We start from the raw sequence: 21554 nt of genomic DNA, 5'->3' as shown, positions 1-21554 counted from the left end.
TCTGTTTAGAAGCGGACGTAAACCCGTGGGGGAGTGCCTATAGAATCGTGATGGGGCGATTCAGAGGGCGATTATCCCCGCAGATCACGTGTCCTTCACTCTTGTTAAAAATTATCCAGGGGTTATTCCCTCAGCAAGAGGAGGGCATAGACAGCTTCCAGCGACCTCTGAACGACACGGTAATACCGCCAGTCACCAGTGACGAGCTGCTGGAGATCTGCACTAGAATAGGAGATAACAAAGCTCCGGGTCTGGATGGCGTGCCGAATAAGGCCCTCAAGCTTGCCGTGAAATCCAGACCGGACATGTTCGCTGAATTGTTCGAAGCGTGCATGTCCGAGGGGATATTTCCTGCACCATGGAAACGACAGAAGTTGGTGCTACTGTCTAAGGCTGGGGTGAGCCAACCTCTTACAGACCTATTTGTCTTTTGGACACTGTGGGCAAAATGCTAGAGCGAGTAATCTATAATAGATTACTCCCTGTTGTTGAGAGCCTGGGAGGTCTCTTAGATCGGCAGTATGGTTTCCGTAAAGCCAGATCGACCATTGATGCCATCAAAATGGTTACTGGCTTGGCCGAAGATGCAATCCACGGAAAGGGCAGTACTAGTAGTAGTGACCCTGGATTGAGAAATGCATTCAATTCGGCCAGTTGGAACCTAATACAGGAATCTCTGGCAAAGATTGGTATTCCCGCTTATCTTGCAGCTATTGTCAACAGCTATTTACAAGAACGGAGGCTTTGGTATGACACCGATGACGGACCCCAGGAGTACGTTGTTTCCGCGGGTGTCCCACAGGGCTCCGTACTGGGCCCACTGCTGTGGAACATCATGTACAACGATGTTTTTAATCTTCCCCATCCGGAGGAAGCCACGGTGGTGGGCTACACCGATGATATAGCGCTGGTTGTTGTCGCAAAGCATCTCGAAGATGCTGAGTTATACTCATGCGAAGCGATCAGTGCTGTTAAGAGTTGGCTAGAGGGTTCTGGTCTGACACTTGCGAAGGAAAATACGGAAGCGGTCCTCATCACCAAGCGCCGTAAAAGAAATTTTGCCGGTATTCAAATTGGGAATCATATCATCACTTCTAAGCCTGCGATCAAATACTTGGGAGTGATGATAGATGGGAAGCTTAGTTATAAGCCAAAGCAAAAGCAAGCATCCACTGCGAGTGTGGTCCTGGCAAGGATGATGCCGAACGTGGGAGGGCCACGGCATGCTTCCAGGTTGCTTATAGCTAGGGTAGTGAGTTTGATCCTGCTTTATGCAGCTCCAGTTTGGGGAAAAGCATTGCAGGTTACATCTAACGCTAACAAACTGAGTTCAGTGTACAGAAGAACAGCCCTAAGGTTGTGCTCGGCATTCAGGACTGTCTCAGATGATGCAGCATTCGTCGTCTCTGGAATGATGCCTATTGATATCCTGGCAGATGAGATGACGAATATATAATATATAGTGCGAAGTCTATCTCTCCTTTATCGCAGAGGAAGAACGTCGAAAGGGAGAGATCTCTAAATAGATGGCAAGAGCATTGGGAACGCTCGGGAAAGGGTCGGTGGACACACAGGCTCATCCCTGCCATCAAGGAGTGGTTGGAGAGACGGCACGGTGAGATTAATTATAATCTTACTCAGTTTCTCACGGGGCATGGAGGATATCGCCAGTACCTGTTCAGGTTTAAGTTGGAGACCTCACCCGAGTGTCCAAATTGCGATGGAGTCCCAGAGGACCCAGAGCATGTATTCTTCCACTGCCCAAGGTTTGTGGAGGAAAGGAAGAACCTAGAGGAGACTCTAGGAGAGGTGCTGGTACCAGAAAATCTGGTGCGAAGAATGCTAGCACATCAAGAGAATTTGGATGCGGTAAACTCCATGATCGCATCTATCCAAAATAAACCGCAAAAAGCAGAGGAGAGGAGAAAAACACGGTCACGTGCGCCGCGTATAGAAGAAAGGTGACAAAGCTAGAGTGAGCTGACTCCGCCCCGTGATGTAATACCTTATGGTGGTTCCGCGGGGGAGGGAGGGAGTCGGAGGTGGTTTTAGCGGGTAAAAATCCCACACGCTGGTGTGTCCAGACCAGTGTCTTTTTGAAGATTTCCACCTTCTCAAAAAAAAAGACGGACAGACAAACAGACAGTAAACCGATTTTGTGAGGTTTTGTGTTTACACAACATTGAAACATTAACATTTATATTCCCTCATCATTGACTGCGCTCCATGCCTATTTCACACATATACCACATCCTTACACACTTACAATAAGTTAGTTATTTATCGTCTATGTCTGTCAAAACAACGTTTGGCGGGTCAGCTATAATTTATAATTTATTTCCCTAGGTAGGTAGGTAGGTAGGTATCAGTGGCCGCTCCGAGGAGCCCAATTAGCGCTTTGGTGCGCCGTTTTGATGCCACAAACTCCTAAGACCGTGACTGTTGTTATATGAACAGGGAAGCAGAGTCCAGCTGGCTTGGATCTTCAGAGCCAGCTCGTAGCATTCACGAAGGAAAGCAGCTCTCCGACCCTGCAGCTAGAAATCTCACTGAGGTCCCCAAAGAATGGTTTACCCAGTGTCCGCAGCCTGACTCGAGCCAAAGCTGGGCAATCGCAGAGAAAGTGCATGAGGGTTTCCCTTCCTTCTCCGCAGCTTCGGCAATGCGAGTTGTAGGGTAAGCCGAGCCTAGCGGCATGGTCCCCTATGGGCCAGTGCCCCGTGCAGACCGCCGTAATCTTGAATGCATTTGCACGCGTCTGGCACAGGAGCTCTCGTGATCGGGCTATGTTATAAGCGGGCCAAATTCTCCTAGATTTGGCACAACTTGTAAGCCTTCACCATCTCAGGCCCGCGGCTGCTAGGTAGTGCGAGTAGACTCGGCCCCCGACAGTCGCCAGCGGAACACCGACTGTATTCCCCGAGGTACTGCCAAGAGCAGAGCCTTGCCTGGCCAATCCGTCAGCCCGATCATTCCCCTCTATGTTCCTATGCCCGGAAACCCAGCGGAGAGTGATCTTGAGCGTGCCGCCCAGATGGTTGAGCGCGTCTCTGCACTGCCCCACCAACCGGGAAGATGTCGTCGTTGAGTACAAGGCCTTGATAGCCGCTTGGGCCATGCTACGCTTGGGGCTCGAATCACGCTCCAGCCATCGACAGACTTCCAATATCGCCAGTACTTCCGCCTGGAATACACTGGTGAAACCTGGGAGACCATACGACGAGAAAACCCCCGCGCCGACTCCATAGGCCATCTTTGATCCGTCCGTAAAGAATACCGTGTTATAGTCTTGCAACACGCCGCCGGTCTTCCACTTTGCCCTGGTTGGAAGGTCCACAGCAAAGTTTCTCGTGAAGTTCAGCTTGCGTGTGACATAGTCCGTGGGGGATGCTCAGATTTCTCGAGGTATTTCATCTAGGATGTTGCTGTGGCCGTAGGACTTCGCTGCCCAGCATCCGGACTCACGTAGTCTGACGGCACTGCATGCTGCAACATATTTGATGTGGAGGTCTAGGGGGAGGAGATTGAGAGAGCATCTGCCGGGCAAAGACTGTAGAGCCCCCGTAGCACCTGCACACGCGGTTCTTTGAATCCTATTAAGCTTCGTTCTATTGTATTTCTTCTTCAAACCCTGCCACCATACAACAGAGCCGTACGTCAGGATCGGACGCACTACAGCGGTGTACATCCAGAGAACCATCCTCGGCCGGAGACCCCATTTCTTCGCAAAGGTTCTCTTACAGGCATAGAAGGCTATACAGGCCTTCTTAACCCTCAGTTCTATGTTCAACCTCCAATTTAGCTTAGGATTTAGGATTACACCCAGATACTTTACATTAGAGGAAAGAACCAATCTTTGTTCATTCAGCCGTGGTAGATGGAATTCAGGTATCCTTGTCTTGGGTGGTGAACAGCATCAGTGTCGTTTTGGTTGGGTTTATGCTGAGTCCGCATCTTGCAACGCTCCTTCCATGATCTCACTCATAATGGACAGAAACATCCCTGATACTAATATCACCAAGTCATCGGCATACGCCATCACCTTCACCCCGCTGCTGTCCAAAAACGTATTTCCCTAAACCACCCCTTTTTCACAAGTAGGTAATTTTGTTATTCTTGAAGATGCAGTAACATAGATTTCGAATAATGTACATGGAAACTGAACATACTCTTTGAAAGTTAATTTAATGGTTTTATATGTATAATAATATAATTCTATTCTTGGCCGTTAATTATATGTCACATACCTCAAAACAGAAAATACACGTGCCATTTTTCCGATAGCCCGTATTTTATTTCTTATGACCTCCTTGCGAAGATTGGCTACATTTGCTATAATAGAGAAAATAGATTGAAAATAAAATTTTAGTTATATTCATTTGATTTGAATTTTAATTTTATTTGATAATTGAAGAGAGAAAAAATAGCTATTCACTTTGTGTAAAAAGTCGTCTTTCTTAAACCCAACAAAAAAATTACTTTTTCTTCTTTTTCTATTTAAAGACAATAAAATAATTATTTATATAATTTTTTTTTATTTTTAAAGACATTAAAATATTTATTTGAATTTTTTTTTAAAGAAACATATTTTTAATTTTAAAGCGAACAAAACAATAAGCGCGACTATTTCAAAATTGTATCGAGGTAGATCCTTTGGATAAGTTTGTGCAAGAATGAGATGAATTTTCATCACTTTATAGTGGTTTGAATTTATTCAATAAAAAGTACTTTAGCAATGAGGTCTTCTCGATAATTTTGAAATATATTTTAAAAAATAGGAAAAAAATCAATAAAAATTAGTATTATGAAAAATTAAATAAAAGAAACATTAAAAACACATCAAATGTTAGGTAATTTAGAAATATTATAACTTTTGAATCTTTTTGGATATGTTTTACTTACCCCGAAAAGCAAATCGAATTGAGTTTTGATTGGATACATTTTCAAGTGATTTTCATTATTTTTTTTTTATTTTTTTTTATTTTTTTTTGTTGTTGTTGTTGTTAAAAATTATGTATTCAAAATCAATTCAAAAATACGAAATACATCGAAAGCAGCATGACGTACGAGTATACCAAGTAGCAGCACCATAACAGGATAACGTAATGTTATAACGGTAACAGTAACAATTTTTTTGGCGATAACGGTAGCAATAGTTGCAGCAGCCATGATTACATAGAGGCAGTAGTAGCAGTAGATGTCAGTGTAGTAGAGCAGCAGCAACAGCAGGATCAGCAGGACAGCATGTTGTAGTGGTAGTATGAGTAACGGTAACGGTAGTAGTATATGCGGCAGATTTAGCAGATTTTTTTGTTTTTGATTGTACATATATACACATATATATATATATATATATATATATTGCAGTTTTTTGTTTGTTTGTTGTAGCAATCAACCAGAACAGCAGCGCAATCAATGAATCAACGAATCAATCAACGATTTCAACGAGCGAACCAGAACGGCATCAAAAAAACGGCAGCGCAGCGCAGCAATATTATGATTTATATTTGAATTAAATATAGTAAATGGAGATAATATTTTAAAAAAATTTATCATGAATAAAGTTAACAGAAAATAGTTTCTATATGTAAATATATATATATATTAAATAAATTACTAAAAAATTTGAATCTATGCATATAAAAAGAACGTCTTGTAAGTTTTAGTGAGAGTAGTATTAGTCAAGTCAATTTAGATTAGAATTTGTCTTTTTTTCCCTGAATATTAGGAAGGAATAGATTTGGGAGAAGGGACCGACAGATACATGGACTGGAATCTGCCAAAATAAATTTTATTTATGAAAATTCATTTACTTCGCGGAATTTTCTACTTAAAACAAGTCAGGAAACCGGAAGCTGGGCGCTTCAGGTATGAATGGTTAGATTTAGTACTAATTATAATTTAATTAATTTTGAGCTACTATAACTTTGTTAGTAATAGTACAATTTTGATCGAACTCAGAGATAATATGCTTCATATTATATTTTATACTACTACCAAGTTTTATAATTCTGAGGTAAACTTAAGGGGGGTTTTACTCAATTTTCCCAAAAATATGGTAATATACTATTATTAACTTAATTTGAACAGACATCGATATGGAGAGTATTTTGAGCCGTGGATATTTATTTTTTTTTTAATTCTTTTCGTATTAGATAAGGTTAACATATTCTCTTCTATTGTAGCAATAGTTAACAATAATACTTATCATTGTAGCAGTGCGCGCTGAAGCATTATTATCTTAGATATTGAACACATCGTTTTACTTTTCTTCCAGAATCGCTTTCTAGGTACTGTTAGTAATGCTAAAATCTGGGGTCAAGCAGTACACTGCAGGATAGACTGATGCGGAACATAGCTCCTTGCGGCCAACCTATCTCTCTCTAAGGATGAGTTGTCTCTCCTCTACCAAGACCGTTAGTGAGTGGTAATAGCCACACCCTGTACGAGGTGACCCTACTATTAACAAAACGCTAGACTGGGGAGTCGAAAAACACCTCCCCCAATCCAGGGTGTTATGCGAACCGTGCACATTGGATAGTTTGCAGTCAGGGGTAACTGACTGTATGCGAACGGAGCCTCACTGATACCTGGTCGCCTCAGTGAGTAAGTTAGACCTTACCGTGCTACGGGGGGCTATGGCACGGCGGACCTCATAACCCCATACTCGTGGGAATCAAATGAGTACAAAACTAGAAAAGAAAACAAAAACCAAAAAAGCGGGGCCCCGTACCGCACCAAAACTGGTTAATCAGGCGGAGGCACGTCTCTGAATTACTGAAAGCCAGGTGACTACACCCAAGAAGGGAGAAGTCGGGACGTCAAGCAATGGATCCAACGTGAGCATTGGTATACTGCGTGGACTACAGCCAACGAACACCACTGCTCAAAGAGCAGGGACCAGCAAAAGCACGTCTGAGATAAATATAACAGACGTCAGGAAGGAGACAGGTCTCAGTGGCGCCGAGGTTAAATAGTACCTGCGCTATCTGAAGGAAAGCCTGAAACCAGAAGAGGCCCTTAAGAAGGCTCAGGACAGACCTAAGCCATCTCTACCGGAGCCGAGAAAGCGGAGAGCAGCAGAGATCAGCCCGCATGAAGGGAATGCTCCCAAAAAATCCAGACCTGAACCCACGGAAGGAGAAAACCCGGGCAGGTCAGGAGTGAAGGCAGGACCCAGAAAGCCCGCCATTAGCTATGCTAGTGCGGTCAAGGGCATTCAACTGGCCATACTGCCAAAAAGGTTTCCCGAGCAAATACTCACTCGGGAGGAACAGGAAATCATTGAGGAACTTGTCGTCAAGCAGATGATCAAGGGTTGGACGTCGAAACTGGTGTTCACCGGGATACGCTTTCGACCAGGCCTTATACTGGTGAACTGCGCGACGGAAGGCAGCGCAGAATGAGTTGGAACGATAATTCCCAGATTGCCAGGCTGGGAAGGGGTAGAACTGTCAACATGTGCTGGGGATGATATACCAGGAGCCCACATGGTGACGGTTTTTCTGCCAAAGGCCGCGGCAATAGAAACAGAAGACCTTATGAGACTCCTAATTGCTCAGAGTGAAGATCTCCATACTCGACTATGGAGAGTCTTCAGAAGCAAGGTGGAGGGAAAGGGTAAACTCCTTACGATCGGGGTAGATGACCGATCCCTGGAGGCAATTAAACGTCGGAGTTGTCATATCAACTACCGATTTGGCAACATACCCGTGCATGTGCACAGGGAAAAGCCGGGGAAAGATACCTCGGAGGAGGCATCGGGTGGAAAAATTACCGAGGTCCCTGAAGAAGTCGTGGAAGCCATAGAGGCGGAAAGAACTGGATCAACTAGGGAAACAGACCTGCTGTCCAGTGAAGAGCAGAAGCTGGACGACCTAGACCTAGGACTCCTAGGGCTCGGGGTGGACAGCGACGCGCAGGAAAGCGGCATGTCGGAGGAGGAGGGTGACACTCCGACAGTAGAGACAAACAATAACGGAGCCTATGGCCAGCACTAGGATAGCCCAAATAAACCTCCACCATGCGAGAGCTGCATCTGCAGTGATTGCAAGGGCAAATTCCAAGGAGAACATTGGAATAGTGCTGGCTCAGGAGCCCTGGGTGTACCGGGGGCAGATTCGCGGTCTGCAAGGAGGAGACATGCAGGTAATTTGGGACTCCTCTTGTGAAAAACCAAGAGCTTGCATAATTCTCAAACGTAATTTAAAATACATATGTCTTTCAGAGTTCTTAACCAGGGACCTTGTGGCTATCCAAGTCTCATTGCAAGCCGGGAGAAGCACTCGAGAGGCAGTTGTAGCATCGGGATACTTCCCAGGAGACGAGAGCCGGGCTCCACCGGAACAAGTCGCAAAGCTGACGGAGTATTGCGAGGAGAGGGCGTTACCACTTCTTCTCGGCTGCGATGCCAACGCCCACCACGAAGTCTGGGGAAGCAGCGACACTAATCGTAGAGGTGAGTACCTTCTCGAATTTATTCTTAGTAATAAGTTAGAAATATACAACGTAGGGAACACTCCAACATTTGTGACCAGCACCAGACAAGAGGTACTAGATATAACTCTAGGAAATACCCTGGTCAGAAATTGGAGGTTGTCGGATGAACTCTCAATGTCTGATCACAGGATAATCAGATTCGACATTGAGAAAAAGAATAATAAGGAATCCCAAGAGAACGGATTGGGAATCCTACACAACGCACCTGAGCAACAACATTGCCCACCTTCAAGGGGGCGGTGACATCAGGAGCGAATTAGAATTAGAAACGGTGGTGAAAGACCTCAACATAATCGTCATTGACGCATATGAGGCCAGCTGTCCGGCCAAGACAGTCAAGTCATCAAGGGATGTACCATGGTGGAACAGGAACCTAGCCAGAATGAGAACGAAGGTACGAAAAGTCTTTAACCGGGCAAAACAAACCGGGGACTGGCGGAGGTATAAAAATGCACTGACTGCGTATAGCAACGCGATCAGGGAAGCAAAACGGAGCAGCTTTAGGGAATTCTGTGAAGGGATTGAACAGATCACAGAAGCAACCAGGCTGTACAAGGCTGTAGCCAAAAACGGGGGAATATCCTCTGTCTGCTTGAAAAAGGAAGATGGGACATTCACCGAGAATGAGGAGCTGCTTCTCAGAACTCATTTCCCGGGGTCCTACCCTCGGCGGCAGGCGACAACAATCTGCCTGACACCCCAACAACGAATAAAAGGGGAAGGAAAGAGAGCTGGAAACTAGCAAAAGAGGTATGCTTAGAAGTTCGGGTAAGATGGGCAATGGGAACTTTTAAACCACTGAAATCTCCCGGAGTAGATGGCATTTTCCCAGCACTTATCCAGAGAGGCCTAGGAATTATCTTAGATTCTCTTCTGAAGGTGGTAAGGGGGAGCATAGCACTGGGATACATATTTTAGGTTTAGGGCGTGGAGACGGGCAAAAGTGGTCTTTATTCCGAAAGCAGGTAAAAAGGATCCTTTTCACCCTAAATCTTTCAGACCAATCTGCCTAACATCGTTCGTACTCAAAACGTTGGAGAAGGTCATAGACAACTGTATTAGAACTAATGTTCTAAAGCGTAATCCCCTACATCACTGTCAACACGCTTACCGGGCAGGACGGTCAACTGAAACTGCTCTGTATCAGCTGACAGAGGTACTACGGGACGCCATAGAAACAAAAGAAATTGCACTGTGCGCGTTTTTGGATATTGAAGGAGCATTCGACAATGCCCTGAGCCGCAAAGGAATGGGAAACACCCTGGCACTCTGGATGGGCAAAATGCTAGAAAGCAGACAAATAGAGGTACAAACAGATACAAATTCTATTATCATGAACACCACTCAAGGCTGTCCACAGGGTGGAGTACTATCGCCGCTGATGTGGAGTCCATACTCATGGATGAACTCCTGGACGTGTTAACTAACACTGGAATACAAGTCCAGGGCTACGCGGACGACATGTGGTAGAATCCAAACTGGATTAAGGGTTACTAGTGCCTGGTGCAGGAAGGTGGGACTGCGGATCAACCCAACCAAAACCACCATAGTACCATTCACTAGGAGGCGTAAGCTGGATCACCTGAAAGCCATAACATTACATGATATGGAGATGAAACGAGAAACAGAGGTCAAATATTTGGGAATCACGCTAGACCAAAAATTACTCTGGAAGACACATGTCGGAAACACTTGTCGGAAAGCCACGAGGGCTCTGATGACTTGCAAATCCATAGCAGGGAAAAAATGGGGTTGCAGCCCGAAGATACTACTTTGGACATATACTGCAATAGTAAGACCAATGATTACCTATGGAGCGGTAATCTGGGCAGAAAGAACCCAACTCAGCACACAAGCCAGGGAATTACATAAGCTCCAAAGGCTGGCTTGCGTGTGTATCAGTGGGGCAATGAGGATATGCCCAACGGCATCCCTGGAGGTCCTTCTGGGATTGACCCCTCTCCATCTGCACATACAGATGCAGGCAAGGAGATCAATATTCAGGATGGCCGCTAGCATGAGTGAGGCGGGGAGCTGCCTAAATCGAAGGAAGATTGATATCCTTTCTAGGCGGTATCCCGAATTACTGCTACCGAGGGACAACATGACAACGAGGTTTCACTTCGATAAGAAGTTTGAAACACGTTGGAGTAACAAGGCAAACTGGGAGAGCGTGGCTGCGACATACGGCTTAAACCAGCAACTGATTACTTGGTACACTGACGGATCCCTCACAGCAGAGGGAGCGGGTGCCGGTGTCATTGGTCCAAGGAAAATGTACTTTGAGCCAATGGACAGGTACACTAGCATATTCCAGACGGAAATTTACGCCATAGACAAATGTGCCTCCTTTAATCTGTAAAGGAACTACAGGGGGCAGAACATAGCTATTCTCACCGATAGCCAAGCAGCGATCAAGGCACTTAGGTCCAACCAGGTGAATTCTAAACTAGTATGGGAATGCCTTGAGAGACTGAATACACTCGGCACGTCCAACAAGGTCTCGATACTTTGGGTTCCAGGCCATGCTGGGCTGGAAGGCAATGAGGCAGCGGATGAACTAGCCAAGAAGGGTGCAGGGATGCCTTTACACGGGCCAGAACCCTTCTGTGGAATCGGAAACGGTTTCATGGCTATGAATCTAAGAAACGAAGAGAAACGGTTGAGGGAACTATATTGGGCGGGCCTACCAGGGATGGAGCAGTCCAGGGTGCTTATTGGGGGATACGAACCCATGCGCACAAAGGATTGCTTAAACCTCACCAAAAAGAACCTCCGAATCATAGTGGGAATTCTCACTGGTCATTCTATGTTTAGTTTAATGGGAGCTTTCCATGCAGGTGAATGTGAGGTGAAAAGTTTTTTACCAGATCATGGTCATATGAAGTATCGCATGAAAACGTTCAGTTAGAACCAGTCCCAATTTCTATTTCAACTGGAAAATAAGTGAAGTAGGACCTAAAATATGTAATGAACTGTTAAAATTAGGGTGATCACACATTCATCCTGGGTGACCGAAGACGACCTAGAGGAGAGAGCTACTCGAAAGAGGCGTGGCCCCTGAGGTCATGTCATTGCGTACCTCTGAGGGTGATAATACCTCTGAGTCCATCCATCCAGTGGAATTCGTTGGTTTTGCATGGCACTGAACCCTCTCCATCTACTGAATGATGCTGGAGGGTATGATTTTCCAATGGAATATGGCCTACGTGTTAAGTGCGAACTCACTCACTTGATGTACTTAGATAACATCAAGCTGTACGCTGGTATTGACAACCACCTTAGAAGTCTGTTGCGAATAATGGGCTTCTTCAGCCGTGGCATTCGGATAGAGTTTTGATTAGACAAGTTACCACGAGCCGTATGCCGGACATATGTAGCATTGGTGACTTCCACATCGAAGCTATGACCGAGACTGACTTCTACAAGTACCTAGGAATTCTGCAAGGAACCCATTCAGAAGACGGATACGTCTATAGGATGTTGCCTGTCTTCAGGATCAATACAAGCTTTTGTATTTTTCACTCTGCAGCGAAGGACCCCTCTTTTAGGCAGTCTGTAAATACCCCTGCAAACATGCTTGGTGCCATTCTCATTGCCAATTTCAGCACCTTATTAGGGATTCGATCGATGCCGGGGACTCTTTTCACTGCTTCCTGTGGTTACTTGAGGTATGTCTTCGGCACTCATTGGTATCATTGGGAAAATTGTTTCCGGATGTTGGGGGAACAATGTCGAAACTATCTCCCACAATAATGGAGGGCACGTAATAGGAGGGGACCTTTTGCCTTTTATTGCTGCCATAACGGACTTATACGCTCCTCCCCATGGATCTGAGACTGCCTCATTAAAAAGTCGTTTGAAGCAATCATTTTTACTTTTCGTGATGGCCCATTGCAACTTTTTTGGTGCCTGTTTATATTCGAGGTACCGTTCTGGCCGCCTTCTGGCCTTAAAGCATTCCGCACGACACTTTGCTATTTCAGCGTTCCACCAGTAGTTAGCGTTACGCTTCCGAGAGTGTGCACGTCTTGGCATAGAAGCGTCACATGCTCAGTATATCTGTGGGGACAGCTGCGATGCTTTTTCTATGGCTGTTCCAGTAAACTCGGTGTTCCACTGCAATACCTCGTGAAATGTATCCTTATCAAGTGCTCTTGATGACCAACCTGTTTCTGGTTTCTGCAGATGAGAATTTATTGTTCTGGGTCCCTTTTCAATGGTGTAGTGTAGTATATTCTTCGCTAACATGCCAGTGTAAATGCTTGACCACTTACAAAATTAAGATCTACAACGGAGCCTACCGCTACACGTCTAAAGGTGTTTACGCTTCCGATGTTTGCCAGGGTGACGTTTAGGCAGGAGAAAACCGTGATTGTGATTTTTGGTTTCCCTGCAAAGAAGGCAATGAGGGTTTTTACTGCAGTCCTTCGCCAAGTGATTTTCCTCTCCGCATCTTCGACACAGTTTGGATCTATCAATGGTGCTAGTGCAATCCTTCGCCATATGTCCGAATCCGAGGCATTTAAAACACTTTTCTAGTGGAATTTGTTCACGTAGTCTACACACGACCTAACCGATGCGGATTTTACCCGCAGACAGTGCTTTTGTAGCTGAGGTCATAGACATAAACAGGGTCGCTGTCTGCATTCCCCTGTCTGTCTGTCACATGCCCAGAACGCCCAGATATGCAGTGAATGATATCCTTCTACGTTGAGATTTAGGGGAGTCCCCATACATGCATGGGGGGCAAAAATTTTGTTCACCGAATATAGCCATGTAGGGTATAAAATGAAAGGTCTCGATTAGTACTTTTCGAAGCCGGTCTTAGTTTTGAGATTTGTTAAAAGCGCGGGGGAGTGGGAGGGGTGGAAAATGATGATTTCTTTAACGGACCCATTCTCAGAAACTACCCAACCGAAAAATTTGAAAAAAATCATGAAGCTGCCCCTACAGTCGACTTGACAATGCCACCACGTCAACCACGCCCCTACCTCCGGTGTCACGAGGCAGATTCATCCGCTCCACGGCAGAGTTTGGATGATGCATTCGGAATTTGGACATAGTTGTCCGTATCCGCCGTTGGACGTTCTCGAGATTGGTCTTCGTCCACGGCAATATTCCGAATGCATAAGCCAGTGAAGGGATAGCGAATACATTCAACGCGCTTATTTTATTCTTTCCCGAGAGATGCGATTTCAGTACCCGCTTTCCACGTTGTAGAAATTCGGACAGCAGAGCATCCTTCAGATCACCAACTGCCCTGGTTTGAAGGTCCACAGCAAAGTTTCTCATGAAGTTCAGCTTGCGTTTGACATAGTCCGTGGGGGATGCCCAGATTTCCCGAGGTATTTCATCTTTTTTTGTTTTTTTTTTTTGTGCGTACACGGAGGTGGCAAATTTTAGAAAGACAACTAGAGCGGGCGCGTGTGGGATTCACACCCACTAAAAACCACCCCCGGTCTCTCCAGCCCCAGCCCCGCGGGACCACCATTGAGGTATTACTTCGCGGGGTAGGTTTGCTCTTAGGCGCTCGCTCTTTCTCCTATTTGCAGCTTTCCTCCTTCTTTGTTCCTTCAGCAACTCCTCCTGCATTTGGATGATTGCGGAGCGAAAATTTTCACGACTTATCCAGAACATATTTCTACGGTCCGCAAACTAGGATAATTGCGGTTCATTCAGTAGTTTTTTTTTTTATTCATTGAAGAAGCCGTAAAAAAACACCGAAATTCACAAAAAATGTTTAACAAGGCACCAAAAATTTAGTTTTAAATATTTTTTAATAATCCTAGTTTGCGGACTGTAGATTAAAATGCCGTTTACTTTTTTTTTAGGATGATCGCAGCACCCTCTAGCGTGGTAGCAGGAAAACACTTTTTTCGGAGATGGGTATATAAATTGCTCTGTATTTCAATAAGGAACTAAGCAATCGGGCTGAAAAAATGAATATCAACGCACAAGATATTAATAAATCTATGGTGAAAAATTTGTATTTATATCTTTATCTAGTTCTTCACAAAAAATTTCCAAAAAAAGCCACTGCAACCAGTGAGATTTGAACCGCGAGCTTCTGTATAACCGCTTGGCGCTCTAACCACTGAGCCATCCGGATTTTAAACCCCTCCCCCCCCCTTTAAATGAAGGAATAAAATAATTTCTTTCTACCTAACTTGTCCTGTTGAAAATTTTGAAAGTATATTTTTCGGAATATAAAAATCAATTATTGTTTATTGAAAAACCAAGCACACACTGACAAATGAAGATTGCTTTGGAAAAACACGTCAAACTTTGTGTTAATTTAAAAAATTTTTTGAAAAAACTAATTATAATTTGCTGATTTATTTTTAAGTTTGCTTTGTTTTATTTCTTTGCTTCATTTATTTTGATTAGGAGCGATAAAATCATTTCAAATTGTAAAACTTTCAACACAATTAGCCACAACTTACCACGTCTTACCGGTACTAGAACAATTTTTTGCCTTAGTGCTTTTTTGTTTTTATATTTTATTTTTTTTTTGTTTGTCAATTCGCATTAATTTCCAATTTTCATTGATTTTTCATGTCATGTGGAGTATTATATCGTCGATTTTATTATTTTATTTTTTTTCGTTTTTGTGTGTGTGCAGTTTGATGATTTTTTAGTTGTTTTTGAAGATATTTTGTCGGAGATTTTTTTATTTATTGGCAATATTTTGATTGTTTGAAAATAAAGAAAAAAAGATAGAGATGAAGAAAAATGGACATAGTTTATCCTATTTTTTTTTTTTTTTTTTTAATGGCAATGAAAAATGTATAAATTTCTCACAATATTTAATATATTTTTGGCTATAACGTTATTCCAATGGCTTTGTTTGACGCGAATATACCCTACGTCGTTGTTTCAAATTGAAAGTTATACAATTATATCCCTGGAGAAGTAACCTTGAATGGGAATCAGGGGAAAGGCTATAGGAAAACAGTCAAAAATAGTCAAATCGTTGTTCGTAGTTTGTCATCATTTATAAATATAAATAGATGCTAATTCCAACTACCTACAATAACTAAACTCTTAAGTTCATACAATATGAATACGAACGTGGAAAAATCTATATTAAAACTATTAAAAATCATAAAAACCAAAAGCAAAATGAATCTAAACCTACTGAGAAAGATATCTATTTTATTCAGATAGAAAAATTAAGAAAAAAAAACTAACCTACTTTAAAAGTGATCAATCTTATCAATCAAATAAACAAGAATGTGAAGAATAAAGCACATATAGATACATATGCACTTCGTAACCTTCAGATTGAAAACGGAGAAGTTCTACGAACTGATTAAGATATAGAAGTAGAATTAAATCAGTTCTAAACTAATTTTTAAGGACATTAAAAGAAAAAATATAGAAACGGCAAAGTATTATATTAAAAATAACAAAAACTAAAATTTTAACATTAAAGATTCGATTTGAATTTTTATTTTTAAAAATTGAATCTTACCGTCGGCTGATATAACAACACACATCCAATTAGCAACGCGTAATAATTTTTTGTTTTTATTGGGGGAGAGAGAAAAAATAGAATAGAATTGTCGATTATGTTAGGCAGGTTATGTTATATAATAACAGCAAATGCATAAATATATTCAGGACTACCAAAATTTGTGCATATGTTGTTTTTTAATTCGTTTATTGGGCCCTGGTTTTAAAAGCTAACCATAATAGCTCACAGATAAAAGATATATATATATCAAAGGAATAAAATTAAATCAATTATAATCCACTGACTCATGTCCTTAGTGCAGGGTTATTCAGTGCCCTTCCTTCGATCAAATTGAATAGTTTATTTTCGGAAACAAGGAATAGTAGAATGAAACATTTAAAAATAAAAAACAAGACCGGGGAATAATTAATTTAATTAAAACCTCTCAACTGACAAATACTAGAGGTACAAAAATAGTAGGATTAGCATTGCCTGTGCTATTATGCTTCCATGATATTTTCGTAATTCTACAATTCTTAGGGGTAGGTTCGGAGAAGTTAGATGGATTTTTTTTTCCAAGGATACGATAAACAAATGTGACTTTGTTAAATAAATTAAAAGAAATTGGAAAAGTAATTTTGATTTTCAACATACCTTCTTCTAGAGCATCATCTCCTTCCGACATGAGTTCATCATCCGAACAAATATTTAACACATTGACCAGCATTTCTGTTACCTGCAGTAGTAAAACACATAAAAAAAAAAATTTAATTTTTTTAATTTAATAAAATTAAAAAATTAATTTAATTTAAATTTATTTATGTAAAATATAAACATCTTCTTCTTTTTCTTCGGCCTTTGTCCCGTTCACAAGCGGAGTCGGCTCATTGTGATCGGCTTCGCCATTTGGCTCTATCGAATGCCTGATCTGGGTGGAATCATTTCTCCGAGGCTTGTGACTCAATCCGATCATCATGTTTGTAAGGATAGTACAGAGTACGTTGCCTCAAACCCTTCTCCTTTACCTGGGCTTGGGACCAGCATACTATGTTAATAGTGATATTGACATTCATAGTCTTCAATTTTCAAAGAAGCAACAACTTTGACGTAGTATAACTTTGTTAGTAATAGTGCGATTTCCACCAAACTTTGTACGATCATGCCTACATCACTGCAATTGTGGTGCTAGGATGAATTTAAGGGGGAGTTTTCAGCCAATTACAAAAAATTACAGTAATAGACTATTATTCATTTTATTGGAATGGATATCGGTATCGAAGCTATTTTGGAGCCCAGGCACCATATAGTGGCAGCCTCCTGATTTTTTTGTCAGATTTTTCGGTTTGGTAGTTTCTGAGAATGGCCCCCTTAAAGAAATGATCACTTTCAACCCCCCACACTCCCCACCTTTCCAACAAATGTCAAAACGGCTTCGAAAAGTACTAAGCGAAGCCTTTCATTTAATGTCCCACATGACTATATTTGATGGAAAAAAATTTTACACCCCAGCATGTATGGGGACCCTCCCTTAAATTCAACGTAAAAGGATGTATCTCACTGTATGTGTGGGCGTTCACAGTTCCCACTTTTCTACCAAATTTGGTGTCAATCCCTACAACTGTCTCCGAGAAAAATGCGTGTGACGGACAGACAGACAGACCTGTGCGGAGTTGGCAAATCTCCCATCAGGCGCGTCCCTTCGTGGGGATAAGGGAATGCTCGGCGGATGCGTAGGAATATGCACATATACGCATTTGGAGGTGTGCGTGTATGGGCATGCTTATGCGCAGGCCGGGTAGGTGGGAAGTAAATGACCGCCGTGGATAAAAATTGGCTATGGGAAGGATATCCAGAAATAAAACCAAACATGGAGGAACAGAAGGAGAATAAAGTTACGGTGCAGGGCTTCGGAAACCCAGTACCGGCGGCTTTTGGGAGTGGGCAAGCAGGCTCCCGGCCGTCGATATCCTTCAACTGCAGTGCCTCGGTGGCGGAATATTTGGCCACCGTTGCATCGAATACTACAAGTAGCCTGGAGAAAGAGGCATTTAAAAGAAGTACATCACTCCCGAGAATGCCTGTAACCCATAGTGGGGTAACTACACCTGGTCGGAACATGGCGCGGGACTTAGTGTTTGATCCATTTAAGAGAAGCTCGACGATCGCGCGATCCCCTCCGAAATCAACCTTGATGAAGGAAGGAAATCAGGGAAGCTCCCGGAGGGCTAATTAATACGAAAGCGCCCAATGGGAAAACCAAGCAGAGGAGCTATGTCAGACTCCGGACGAATCATCGTTTGCCCTACTCGGAGGTAAAATAGTAGAGTTGTCTGAATTTATTAAGGACAAACACAACGTGCACCAGACATTAAAAACATGGTCCGTACCATTCGTGTACTATATAATGGTGCCAAGGAATAAAAAAAATGCCTCGAAGAAATCAAGCGTCACCCAGGCAACACAAGTGACACCCCCTCAAAATACAAAGGGCGGTAAGCTTAAAAAGAGGAGTAGAGAGGGTGCCAACGATTCTTTCGGACGTGGAAAGGCAAAAAGGCCTCTCATTTGAAAAAGGGAAGTCAAACAAAGTTACCAAAATCGTGGAAACTGCGGCGCCGGCTCCAATCGACCCAAGGGAGGCAAAGCCTCACAAAGAAACTAAGGAAGCATGGACTAAAGTTGGCGGAAGGAAAAATACAACACAGAAAAGAAGATTACGGCCCGAATTAATCATCATCTCCAAAAAAGGGGATATGACTTACGCCGATATCCTTAGGAAAGTCAAATCCGATCCTGAGCTGATGGACCTAAGAGAAAACGTCAGCCGAATCAGATACTCCCAAAAAGAAGATTTGATGCTGGAGCTGAAGAAGTCTCCGGGCAAAACGGTGGAAAATTTCCTCGGCAAGGTGGAGAAGTCCTTAGGAGAAGAAGCTCAAGTACGGGCCAGAAAACACGAGATTGTCATACAATGTAAGGACATTGACGAAATCACAACCAAGGAGGATATCCGCGACGCCTTAGAAAAGCAGTGCGGACCACTTGGCTTGCAAGATTCCGCAATCAGAGGACTGAGGAAGACATACGGAGGCACGCATAAGGCAATCATAAGCTTACCAGCTGAAGGAGCGTTTAAACTGCTGGCGGCTGGTAAAGTAAAAATAGGTTGGGTCGTTTGCCGACTCAGGGAGCAGGTGTCCCTTAAGCGCAGCTTTAGATGCCTGGAATTTAGCCACATAGCGGCGAAATGCACCGGTGACTGTGACAGGTAAAAAAGTTGCAGAAAATGTCGGGGATATAAATCAACCTCAACCACTGTGTGGAAATCAAGCCATTCAAGAAGTGATGGAGTTTCCAGAAGTTGGATTCGTCAGGGCAAAAATAGCTGGTATTTATATATATAGTTGCTATGCTTCACCAAGCGCGACGATAACAGAATTTGAAGGAATGCTAGGTATGCTAGTCTCGGATGTAAGAAGTCGAAACCCCAAGATCATAACTGGTGATTTCAATGCGCTGGCCGTGGATTGGGGTAGTCACACTACGAACACCAGGGGCCGTAGGCTTTCGCGGAGCTAGACTTGGTGCTTGCCAACACGGGAAACGTTTCCACTTTTCGTGGGACAGGGTCGGGCTCAATAGTAGATCTGACATATGTGAGTACCACATTGGCGAGGAGAATGACATGGTTTGTCAGTGAGCATTATACTCACAGCGACCACCAGGCGATTTTCCTCCAGATCGAATATGGTCCATGCGTCGATGTGCGTTCCCGTGAGGCTGGAAACCGGGGCTGATCCGTGAAAAAAAAAAGATGTGCCGTGGTGACGTTGGACATCAAAAATGCGTTCAATTCCGCAAGCTGGGAGTGGAAAAAAAGTTCACTGGCTAAAACGGGTGTCCCTTGTTCTTTGACTAAGCTCCTCAACAGTTACCTTTCGGAGAGGACACTTTGGTACGACACGGATGAGAGATTCAAGCAGTACACCGTCACCGCAGGAGTACCACAGCGCTCAGTGTTGGGTCCTCTCCTGGGGAACGTCATGTACAATGGGGTCCTTGTCCTTCCCGTGCCAAAGGAGGCCACGATAATCGGTTTCGCAGATGATGTAGCTGTGGTTGTCGTCGCGAAACAACCTGAAGACGTTGAAATGTACGCTAACGAAATCATTAGCGCCATAAAAGCGTGGCTGGAGATGGTTCAGCTTGACCTTGCGGAACAAAAGACGAAGGTGGTCTTGATTACCAATCATAGGAAGAGGAATACGGTTAATATTCGTGTTGGTGGTCACGTTATCACTTCGAAGCTGGTTATCAAATACCTAGGGGTGATGATTGACGCTAAAATCAATTTGAAGGGACATCTGGACTAAGCCTGTGAGAAAGCGGCAAATACCAGCGTATCATTAGCGTGGATGATGCCTAACATTGGAGGCCCAAGATACAGTCGCAGATTACTTGTGGCCGGAGTGGTTCGCTCCACACTGTTATACGCGGTACCAGTTTGGGAGGAGCGTGTGACAGTAATCGGAGGAGGGTAAATATGACTTACTGCTTAGTGTCGCTAAGGGTGTGTAGCGCCTTCAGAACAATATCAGCCGAGGCAGCGTGTGTTATTGCGGGAATGATCCCAATAGACATTCTGGCAAGTGAGACACGCTGCCTGTACGAGACAAGGAAAATGAATCCTCCTGAAAAGGATGCAGAATACCGAAAGGCGGCAAGGCGAGAGTCACTGGAGAAGTGGTAGAAACGGTGGGACGATTCGCAGAGGGGTCGCTGGACCCACACTTTGATTCCCCGCATTGAGGAGTGAATCCGGCGACGACATGGCGAGATTAACTAAGATCTGACCCCATTCCTGCTAGGACATGGTGGTTACAGGAAGTACCTGCACCGATTCAGGCTGGATGATTCTCCCTTGTGTCCTGAATGTTGCTGCACACCTGAGGACCCGGAGCATGTTATGTTCCACTGTCCACGATTTCTCTCAGAAATGAGGAGTCTGGAAGACTCCCTGAAAACGAACCTAAGCCCGCAGAACGTCGTCGGGGAAATGTTGAAGTCAGAGGGAAACTGGTGTGCGGTGAACTCCGCAATCAAAAGGATATAAGAGGAACCTGGAAGAGCGGAGCGCGCAAGGAGGACGCGAGGATCGGAAGTCTTGGTCGCTTAAAGCGGAGTCCATTCCGCAAAGTAATGCTTTGCGGCGGTCCCCCGGGGAAGGAAAAAGGAGAAAGTCGCGCTGGTTTTAGTGGATGAGAATCCTCCAGTGTCATTGTAAGATTTCCACCTCCATCCATAAAAAAAAAGACAGACAGGCAGACAAACAGAGAGCATCCTTCAAACCCAACTCGAGCATGGGTTCTTTGCAGAATTCCTAGGCACTTGTGGAAGTCCACCTCGGTCATGTGGTAGTCGCCGGTGCCATGTTCAACATGACCTTTGCCGATGACTTTGATTTGACACTTCTCAAATCAGATTCCGTCCGACTATCACGGCTACTATTCGCAACTGACTTTTCAGATGGTAATGAGTAACAGTACGCAGCTTAACGTTATTTAAATACATCAAGTGTGTGAACCCGCACTTAGTA

The 21554-nt window shown here is 43.7% G+C and overlaps 1 protein-coding gene across 9 annotated transcripts in view; it reads right to left on the bottom strand.

Annotated features, from left to right (window-relative positions):
- Positions 1-21554, bottom strand: part of LOC119661005 (serine/threonine-protein phosphatase 2B catalytic subunit 3-like) — a 134053-nt gene that overhangs the window by 10542 nt on the left and 101957 nt on the right. For 5 of the 9 annotated variants that reach the window (XM_038070125.1, XM_038070127.1, XM_038070128.1 and 2 more), the window contains 3 exons: positions 16613-16694; positions 14946-14984; positions 4248-4332 (listed from right to left, as the gene is read on the bottom strand). In XM_038070125.1, coding sequence (XP_037926053.1) covers positions 4248-4332; positions 14946-14984; positions 16613-16694 — 206 coding nt within the window. Of the gene's footprint in view, positions 1-4247; positions 4333-14945; positions 14985-15976; positions 15983-16612; positions 16695-21554 lie in introns of all 9 variants that reach the window. The other 4 variants (XM_038070130.1, XM_038070132.1, XM_038070131.1 and 1 more) reach the window with 4 other exon arrangements.

Source organism: Hermetia illucens, chromosome 7, assembly GCF_905115235.1.
Source record: "Hermetia illucens chromosome 7, iHerIll2.2.curated.20191125, whole genome shotgun sequence".
Lineage (NCBI taxonomy): Eukaryota > Metazoa > Arthropoda > Insecta > Diptera > Stratiomyidae > Hermetia > Hermetia illucens.
The sequence above is the reverse complement of the archived record's forward strand: the minus strand, read 5'-3'. Positions and strand labels throughout refer to the sequence as shown.